At 38.5% G+C, this 10,509-nt stretch overlaps 2 protein-coding genes across 3 annotated transcripts; both read left to right on the top strand.

Annotated features, from left to right (window-relative positions):
• Positions 1-667: 667 nt before the first annotated feature.
• On the top strand, positions 668-2,697 carry LOC130440071 (GTPase IMAP family member 7-like). The gene is made up of 4 exons (XM_056772910.1): positions 668-714; positions 787-929; positions 1,204-1,252; positions 1,655-2,697. The coding sequence occupies exons 2-4, from the start codon at positions 789-791 to the stop codon at positions 2,251-2,253; spliced, it is 789 nt and encodes a 262-aa protein (XP_056628888.1). The 5' UTR covers positions 668-714; positions 787-788; the 3' UTR covers positions 2,254-2,697.
• Positions 2,698-3,853: 1,156 nt separating this feature from the next.
• LOC130440043 (sterile alpha motif domain-containing protein 9-like) lies at positions 3,854-7,476 on the top strand. 2 transcript variants are annotated; one of them, XM_056772839.1, is made up of 3 exons: positions 3,854-3,898; positions 4,337-4,424; positions 4,565-7,476. In XM_056772839.1, exons 2-3 carry the CDS (start codon positions 4,380-4,382, stop codon positions 6,410-6,412), a joined length of 1,893 nt encoding a protein of 630 aa, XP_056628817.1. In that variant the 5' UTR covers positions 3,854-3,898; positions 4,337-4,379; the 3' UTR covers positions 6,413-7,476. The 2 variants fall into 2 exon arrangements, with proteins under 2 accessions (XP_056628817.1, XP_056628826.1); XM_056772848.1 differs by lacking the exon at positions 3,854-3,898 and adding an exon at positions 3,936-4,123.
• Positions 7,477-10,509: the final 3,033 nt, after the last annotated feature.

Below are 10,509 nucleotides of genomic sequence, written 5' to 3'. Positions count from 1 at the left end.
CGAGAGCTCACGGAAAGACTGGACCCAGATGACACAAGGTCAGGCCACGCCGTCTCCCCCCTTTGAGGCATTATTAATGGTACTGTTTGTGTTATTGCGTTGTTATTGTTGAATGAAATGAATAGTTATATTTCAAAATGTATATAAATATAAAATGTATATAGTTTTTATGGATATGAGGCAAGTTTAGTTTTACACATCAGCCCAGTGTATTCTGTAACGTTATATGCAGAGCTGGGTTTTTTGCACTTTAATCTATTAATAAATGTGACACACCCAGTTTTTCAAATGCACACCCAGAGTCTCTTTTCTGGCTATGCTACTGATCTATCTTTTATAAATGTGATCAAACCAAAGACTCTTTGAAGATACAAAGTATGCAATACTACTCTATAGGTAACCTACTCAAGATTAATATTGGATTGGCAGAAACTGCCTGTGGTATGGCAGCCAAGTTTTCGACTATTTTCGGCTACTTATGACTGAATGAGTGCATGTCAGGGGTTCAGGTGAAAAAATAGCCTATATGCTGTGCTACCTAAGATGATTTACACAACAGTACATCACGTTAAGGAAACAAGTCTTGCAAGTGTGCCGTGGTTCAATATTTTAACAGAAGGGTGGGGTCTCTTAATGCAAACGGAACTCTAAATGACACTACCTTGAATCAAACAGGCAACCACCACACACAATTTATTTTCTCCACGTCAAAAGGTAAGATGCAGGATTTTACACACACTTTTTAAAATAGCCTTGTAAACTGTTTTGACTTTATTTTCTTGATAGTTATGGAGGACACAAAAAATTATCCAGGACAACCCTCCACAACATCAAAATCTTGGGTCTCGTTCTCAGCTATAGTAGCAGTTTCGTCCTCAGCTATAGTAGCACTTGGTGCAATTGGTGTTGCTGTTGCAATAGGAATTCAGGTATGAGAAAAGCAGTTATTGATCAAAGAACAGAAATCACAGATACGCATTTTTCTATTGTAAAAGCTTTTAACTTTGTCTCATTTCAAACAAGAGCTGTTATTCAGTATTACATTAACATTACCGTGCATTCATTTGAGATGATTCAATGGCCCATTGCTATTTTTGGCACATCATATTTTAAATATATATATTTGTCTCTCTTAACTGATTATCATTTCATCAAAATCTTTGGTAGCGTACTTAAATTATGATTTTATTACATCACTTTTAGGTCTTCAAGCATCAAAATCATGATAAAGATCATTATATGGGTCAAACAGGTAAAAGTTGTTTTTGAATACATGTCCAAAATGTAAAGTGTTGCCATGTAGTTAATGCTTACCATGTACTTTTTAAGATATTAACAAAAGATTTTAAGTTCAATTCTCATTGTACAGTGCTTCATCCAGATGATGAGCTCCGGATTCTTTTGGTTGGAAAAACAGGGGTGGGGAAAAGCGCAACCGCAAACATTATTCTAGGCAAAAATGTTTTTAAATCTGAGTTATCCTCCTCCTCTGTGACTGCACAGTTTGAAAAATTTCATGCAATAGTGAATGGAAGAAAAGTGTCCGTCATCGACTCTCCGGGTTTGTTTGACACCAGCTTGAGTGCAGATGAGGTGATTGACAGAATCAAACTCTGTATTCCTCTCTCTTCTCCTGGTCCACATGTGTTCTTAGGTGTGATTCAGCTGGGCAGATTTACAGAAGAAGAAGCAAAAGCAGTTCAAATCATCCAAGCAATATTTGGGAAAGAAGCATCCACATACACCATGGCCCTGTTCACTCATGGAGATCGACTGGAAGGCGAAAATTTTCACACGTTTGTGCGTAAAAATGCAAAACTGGTCAGTTTCATCAAAACCTGCAGTGGACGATACCATGTGTTTAACAACAAAGATAAGAATCCAGATCAGGTCATTCAGTTGTTGGACCAGATTGATAAATTGGTGACAGGAAACGGTGGGCAGTATTACACCAGTGAGATGCTTGAGAAGGTGGAGAGAGCGATTGAGGAAGAGAAACAACGTATACTGAAAGAGACAGAGGAGCGAAGACTGAAGGAGATTGAAGTTCTGAGGATGAAATTTGAAGATGAGTTCTTTGAGAAAGCAAAGGAAAAGTTAAATAAGGATTATGAGGAGCAGGCAAGATGGCAAGCTGAGAGAGAAACCTCCTTTATATGGGAAATACTCAATTACTTGAAGGAAAAATTCGAAAAAATGTCAGACAAGCTAATTTCAATGGCAGCAATGGCTGCAAGTCGCTTTACTTTATAAAATATATGTATGCATTAGATAATAGACAGTGATAAGTGCTACTCCAAAATCATTTCAATTTATGCCAAGTTGCATTTGAACAATAACTGCATTGTGATTTTGTGAATATGTAGCCATAACAAATTAGGATTTATGATCCATTACAAAATGTTAGATTTATTTTTGTTAATGCTACAAAGTATACTTTTTTTCTCTTTATTACCATCCCTGTTTGAAATATAAAATTACAAGTTACGATTTATAAGGAGATGAGTTTTGAGCACAGATTGCTTATGTACTTGCTTAACTGATTTTTGTCTATTGTAAGAAAAAAAGTTATGGATTGATGCTTTCAAAACAACAAAATCTTTTGAAGGGTCTGTACAGTACACTGTAAAAAAATCCACAGGCACAGTACTGTAATTTAATTTACAGGCATTTATTGTGATCGCAGAATACAGGAAAACGTTTTTAATAGCAACCGTATAATGCTGTATTTTTTACAGCAAATTGCTTGATTTTAATTTACTGTATTTAGAAGAAATACATAAATCACAGTATATCCAGTATATTTTGCATATTATTACTGTAAGCTAAAACTTAAATTGTATCCATTGAGTTGTATAATGCATATAGCTTAAGCTTTTACTTCATAAAATACATTCAAATAATTGTTTGCAAAATCCTTGTATCTTAATATTTTTTAAATTGATACAAAAAATTCATTACAGGCGAATTTTGTAGCTTGTTGTACATGTACATGTAGCTTGTATGAACTTCAAAGTGGCAAACATGGCTCTTTAAACAATGAATGTTTAAGCATTCCGCTCGACAGCGACGATATGCTTATTGAATATAAACCAAACAGACTTCTCAGATCATCAGGATCAAGTCAGTGAGACATAAAAAAGGTTCACTCAAAACAAGGCGAGTCAGCATTTAGCCATTACACCAAGCCAGTAGCTGGAATCTGCTTCCAGAAGACATCAGATGTTCACCAACAGTAGGTAGATTTAAATCCAGATTAAAACCACACTTGTTTAGCTGTGCATTCACAACCAGAGCACTGTGCTGGTTCACATCAACTGGATTTCTATTTCTAATTTCTTTTTCTTTTATTCTTATTCTTTTTATATATACACTCACATTTTTAATCAATTTTATTGCTGTTTTATTGTTTCTTAAAATCTAAAGTTGTATTTGAGATCTTAAATCATTTGCTTTTGAATGATACGTCTTATTTCTCTATGTCAATCATTTTATGTAAAGCACTTTGAATTGTCCTTGTGTATGAAATGTGCTATATAAATAAACTTGCCTTGTCTTGCCTAGTCAGTTCTAAAGAACTCCTACACAATATTCCAGTGTCTCTCTTTCTCAAAATGACTAAAGGGATGCAAACATAAACACGCAGGTGCCGTTTAGTGACGCAATTCCTAAGAACTTATGCAACCTTCAGAACTTATGTAACCTTCACTTTGGTCTAAGGAGCATATGATTTTTCAATTTGCAATACATAATTATTAAACAAGTATGTGATGCATACATATGAGCATTATTAAATAAGACAAACAAGACTTTTATATTGAAGAGGAGGACATGTCATGTCAACACGTGATCTGTTAACTTCCCTTTTGACTCCATAAGAACCGAGCACAATTGAGAGGTAAGCTTTTCTTTGGCTATGATTCATTCATGGCGCTTCATTCTCTGTGCTGTCATAAAGTTTATCATCTCAAATGAATTTAGCTTTGTACAAGCAAATATGATTGCACATATGAATGGTTTGATATAGATAATTTTAAAAGACGTAAACAACACTGAAACAGGAAGTGCTTCAGGGCAAGTGTTGTTGACATTTTACGAACTTGTCAAAACTGTTGGTGCTTCTGTAAGTTACATTTCACTGAAATTGTACACTGTACAACACATTTCAGTGTTGACTGTTTTCCTTTCAACACTTCAAAAAAAGGTTATGAGAAGTCTGTGGAATTTATAACATGCAAGTAATAGCAATAGATGTTTTATTGCCGAAGCCTTCAGGATTTAAATGATCCAAATAATAGTGAAGCAGTGGTTTCAGTGTTTATTTATACTACAACAGGACTAGGACAGTTTGCTGTGTTGAATCACTTAACCTTTGAGCCATGGCGAAGTCATCAATGTCCTCAGAGGATGCATCACAAAATCAGGTAATAGCACATGCTAATTTTTTTATACAGCATCTAAAAGTGAGTCTACTTTGACAGAAAAGTTTTAACATTGATTATTTTGCTTTTGTGAGGGAATGGTCACCAAGAATTGAATTATTCTATTTTTTTTTTTCTTTCAGCATTCAGAATGTTCACCAAACAACGCTTTAGCAGACAAAAGCACAAAACTGAAGAAACCAGAAAACTGGACCAAAGAGGATGTCCGTAATTGGCTCATGGATGTAATCAAAGTCCCACAACAATATGCAGATATACTTTACAAGGAGGACGTTTATGGAGCTGCTCTTATTTTGTTTGATAAGAAAGACTTTCTAGATGCTGGTTTAAAGCATGGACCTGCAGTTCAAATCCTTAAAAACATGTCTCAGTATAAAACATCCTTAGATGCAGCCGAAATACCTACTGATGGATCAAATGACCTTGACATAACACCAAAACTCAGCATTCCTGAAATTCAGGATGATATTTCAAGTGTCCAGCAACGGTCATTGCCCTTAGAGGAAACACAAAATGAAGGGAAGACCTTGCATGATACCTCAAGATTTCAAGAAGAACAGGATGACATCAACTATAAAGCAGGAGGGACAAGTAGGGGTGTAACTGAGACAAAAGAAAATCTGACTACCTTCACATCAGACACGAGGAAAAATAAAATAGAAGATTGGACCAAAGAGGATGTCCGTCATTGGCTCATGGATGTAATCAAAGTCCCTCAGCAATATGCTGAAATACTTTACAATGAGGATGTTTATGGAGCTGCCCTTATTTTGTTTGAAAAAAAAGACTTTCTAGCTTTTTTAAAGCATGGACCTGCCGTACAAATCCTAAAAAACATGCTTCAGTGTAAAACATCTTTTGATGTTTTAAACAACAGTGACAAACCTACAGGCACAGCTTCATTAGGAAGAACTACCAATGGATCTGATGGCCCTAAGATAAATCCAGAACTCAGCATTCAAGAAAATAACGATGGTATTACAAGTGTCCAGCAATGGTCACTGCCCACAGACAACACACCAAAATTTGCAGTTGATGAAGGGAAGTTCTTGCATGATACCCCAAGCTTTCAAGAGGAGAAAGACAAAGAAGAAAGTGGAGTAAGATGTACACAATCAACTAAGTTACCCCTGCCACACTCCACAAACCAAGAGAACTCACTGAACAGTTTAAAGGGTGCTTTGATTCGTTTGTGTACGCCCCGGCCTTTCGATGAAAGCTGCCCTACCTTTGAATACACACAAAATGAAATCCTTCCTCCTGAGACTGGCCCAAGCAATCTTATTGAACCTGTGCATGAATACAAACTCATGGCAAACACAGAGAATGCTTCAGAAGAGGATATCCTCAGGAAATTCACAGATGAAGTGTTCTGGTTTGCTGCAGGGAGTTTGAATTCTCGAACAAATGGAACTATCCATTTTGGAGTTGGGGACGAGCCACTTTACACACATGGACAAATCATTGGAATATCGGTGACATCACTGAATAAATATATAGATGCATTTTATAAGCATCTCAAAGTGCACTTTACAAATCGTGTAATTAGAGAAATTGTAATGAGATGCATTAGGCCTCCTAAATTCTTTCAGGTAAAATGTCCAGACAACATTGATGTGGACAAATGGGTCATTGAGGTGGATGTTGTCCCAATGTATGATTTAACTGGGGAGAAATTGTTTTACACAACAACAGACAAGAAGAGGAGAAAGACAAAATGCCTTTTTATTCGTGATGGTGCGAGAACCACCAATTACACTCCAGATAAAGGTCATAGAAAGGAAAAGCATACCGAGAAGAATTTGGAAAATTATGTGAAATCATGGGCTTTATCTAGAAAGCTAGCAGAAGAGAGATACAGTAAGGTACACGCACGGCTAATGGGGGATGAACATGGAGGGAATCCAGAACCCCTCCCTGGCTCTGGTCACTTATCAGGATCCACCGCCTCTGCCTTGGTCCCACCTTGAATCCATCCATCCATCTCTGCTCTGTTTCTTATATTTTTGGTTTTCTGTAAATTTAGTTCTTATTTACTGTAAAGTTCTTATTTAATGTAATTTACTCCTCCCTGATTCCTTAGTTACAGATGATTATTTTAACCTGTTTCTAGTTCAGCCCCCCCTCATCTTCTGGGTATTTATAACCTTTGTTTAGTCCTAGTGCCTGTTTCAGAAAGGAGGTTTAGTGAAAACTCTGAACGTGTAAACCCTGAAATCAGGGTTTCACAATGTGTGGTGTCAAACCAGAGAATGCTGGTTAAATCAAACCTGTTTCTGAAAGAGAGCTAACATCTACTCAAGAGTCAGTAACCATAGTAACTTACTCTGAACCTAACCTGGTCGGGAGCAGGTTTTCTTTGGTAAACCCAGAGTTTCTTCCAACTTCTCCCCCTTTTTAATGCACAAGTGAATTAAAACATTGATCACAGAGAGACCAACTCAGTGGCAAAAATGTAATATGTTTTTTTCATGGATCCTGTATGTGAAGAGGCTGCATTAATTCATAGGAGTTTACTTTTATTTTAGAAGAGCAATTTAGGATTCGAAAGGAATTTTGTCATTTCCCTGTGCATTTTTAATTAAAACGGAACCATTTTTCTTCACAGTCAATTGGATTTATCAAAATATATCTCGTCCATTCTTACATCAATAACATCATGTATTACATCATAGCATATTCTTTCCCTTACATGTTCTCACACATGGAAGTCCATGAATATAGAAATGAATAAATACAGACATAAATGCAGAAATTAAGCGATCAGGGTAGATAACAATTGATTTAGATGTGCAGCTATTCCTACCCAAATCTGCTCTGAGCAGGTTTCGAACCGATGATCAGTCCGACTTCAACATCAAAGTCTAACACCCAAGTGTCCTATACACTAGGTTGTCTCACATTCAGCACTAGAGCACGCATGGGGAGTGAGAACATGAGATTTGTATTATTATTTCTGTTTTATTTCTGTTGTTTCATTTATTTACTGATTTAAGTAGTATTATGTGTTTGTGTTGAAATTAAATTACAGAACAAAAAAAAAGTGAAAAAAAGTGACTTGTATTGAATTGTATTGTGTATGTGTTACACGTGTGCTGGCAGAAGAGAGCGTACTCCACAGGGTATCCAAAAATAAGGTACTTTTAATTAAATATCCAAAGATAAACGTGGACTCAGGAACACAACACACAGTAACTTAAAACAATAGCAGACAAGGAACTGGGGAACACATAGGACCTAAATTCAAGGGAAAACGTAATCAAGGGAAACTGAAACAGGTAAGGGACTAATTAACTAATAACGACATTAGACACAGAAGGCAAACATAGACCAAAACAGAAAACAACTGTGAAATTACCCCCCCTCCAAGAGGTGCGTCTTCGCGCCTAAACAGTACCAAGTGGGGAACGGGGGATGGGCGTCGATATACCCGGTTCAGGTGGCCTGGAGGGTGCCGGCCTCTCAGGGAGCCAGACGACCGTCTGGCCAATAGGGCCATCCCACCCGTATGGCACCCCCCCAAAAAATATTTGGGCTGAGTCCTGGTTCTCTGGCGGCTGCGCAGCGGGCTCTGGCGGCTGGGCAGTCTCTGGACGGCCAGATGGGACCGGCTGTAAGGCCTCTGGACGGCATGACGGCCAGACAGGACAGGCTCGAGGGGCTCTGGAAGGCCGTACGGGCCTGCTGGAAAGTTTCTGGAAGGCCGGACAGGACTGGCTAGAAAGCCTCTGGAAGGCCGGATGGGACCTGCTCGAGGGGCTCTGGAAGGCCGGACGGGACCGGCTGGAAGACCTCTGGGCGGCCGGACGGTACCGGCTCGATTGTCTCTGGAAGGCCGGACGGAACCAGCTCCGAGAGCAACAAATTGCCCGATGGGACCGTCTCGAGAGAAACTGGAAGGCCGGAAGGAACCAGCTCGGAGATGACTGGATTACTGCGGGCTCTGTCTCCGGTGGAGGACTTCGGGGTGAGGTGAGTTGGGTAGCTCAACTCGTGTTTGGATGGGCTAGGATGATCAACCTCATCCAGGATGGTCTCGCTCACACTGGGGCGAGATTCCATTATCCACCCGATGAGGCTAATAAACTCCCCAATGGGTCTGTGCCTAAACTCGGGCGCCAGACACATATGGGATTCATCATCCAACCCCATCACAAAACACACGTTAAGGGAGCGATCATCCCAACTCAGCTAATGGCTGAGCTCCAGGAAGTCCTCCAAGTTTCTCTCCAGAGGAGAGATGTTGAGCCACAAGTATCCATACCTTTTTAAGGTCTGGTATTCTGTCACGTGTGTGATGGCAGAAGAGAGCGTACTCCACAGGGTATCCAAAAATAAGGTACTTTTAATTAAATATCCAAAGATAAACATGGACTCAGGAACACAACACAAAGTAACTTAAAACAATAGCAGAAAAGGAACTGAGGAACACCCAGGGCTTAAACTCAAGGGAAAACGTAATCAAGGGAAACTGAAACAGGTGAGGGACTATTTAACTAATAACGACATTAGACACAGAAGGCAAACACAAACCAAAACAGAAAACAACCGTGACCTAATGTGTGTTCAGGTGATATATTTACAATATTTACAATAAAGTAGACACACAGAAAAGGGGAAAAGGGACACGAGCGGCACCAAAAGAAAAAAAACATATTAATGTAACTAATGAAAAAAGCTTAGTAGATAAATATTCAGCCTCTAAAGATGGCCTAACAGACCTTCACTACCTACCCAATCACAAAACATACAGAGAGTGGCACTCGCCTTTAGCCAAGTAAATCTAACCTATGTGTTGCGTAATGTTTGTCACGTGATACATACATTTTGTTAAGGTACTGCTGATATAGACTTTGTATTCCAACAATTCTGAAATTTGATTGCATCACAAAATCCAATCTAGATTTATATCTGGACAAATTGTCAGTGTGTTAATATATAGTGATGCCAGCAGAAGGGTGGATTTCAGAAAAAAAATTACACTTGTTTAGACAAAGTCTGGCCGAGTACCAAAACAACCTTGTAGCCAATCAGCAGTAAGGTGCACACTGCACAGGACGGACATTATTTTTCTGAACCCATTTCACGAGTGCAATTTTTTTTGACTCAACACGATTTTGAGTTTATTGTTTTTCATAAATGTTTTATTGATCATATTGTCCTTTTAGGGCCTCCATAGAACACCATTTATTCAGTTTGTGTATAATTTAGTGGTTCTCCTTGAAAAAGTGGCACAAAATTAACACAGATTAGCTGATAATGTTTAGTAAAATATGGATATCAACATCCTGATAAACTTTTTGAACAATTGCTCGCTTTTCTTTAACTTTTTTTTTAATGGGCACGGGAACATGTTTTCCTTTGAAATCCACATGACTGCATGAGTTCAAAAACTACTGTTTTTACTCCCTCTACTGGGAGTTTTTGTGTGTTTTGACATGCATGAAAGATCGGGTATCGGGTACCCCAGCATCTTGAACACTATTCCGTGCATTCTAACAAATGGAGAATCTTTGCCTACCTTGCTAGCTGTGGCATTCACAACTGATTTCATTGTGACGCCTGTTTCACACAAACTCCGTTTGAAGAGTGAATGAATTCAGAATTCCTAAGGGATGGAAACAATCAACGGAGTTACTTGTTGCAGTTTCTGTTGTGAAAAATGAAAGGTGAAGAATCCGCACCATAAATATCACTGCTTGGGCCCCTAAAATATAGAGAGATCAAAAAAGATCTTATTATGTTTGCTTGAACCTTTGTTATGTGGGAGTTACGATAAGATGAAGGAAAACAAGGAGCAGATCCACGTGCAGTAAATTATGTTTAATATGAAGTACAAAAGGCATACAAAGGGTTAAATCCAGGCAGGGAACACGAGGGAAACATGCAACAATACACACCAGACAACTGAACACTTGGCTATATATACAGTGATGAAGGGTCAAACAGGTAATGAGACACAGGTGAAAACAATACATGATAAAGACAAAGCATGATGGGAACTGGAGTCCTTACAAAGCAGAACACAGAGGTGAATAGCGCCCTCAGGTGGCGAACAGAGGTCCCA

Source organism: Triplophysa dalaica, chromosome 2 (genome assembly GCF_015846415.1).
Source record: "Triplophysa dalaica isolate WHDGS20190420 chromosome 2, ASM1584641v1, whole genome shotgun sequence".
Classification (NCBI taxonomy): domain Eukaryota; kingdom Metazoa; phylum Chordata; class Actinopteri; order Cypriniformes; family Nemacheilidae; genus Triplophysa; species Triplophysa dalaica.
This window is presented reverse-complemented; position numbering and strand designations above follow the sequence as displayed.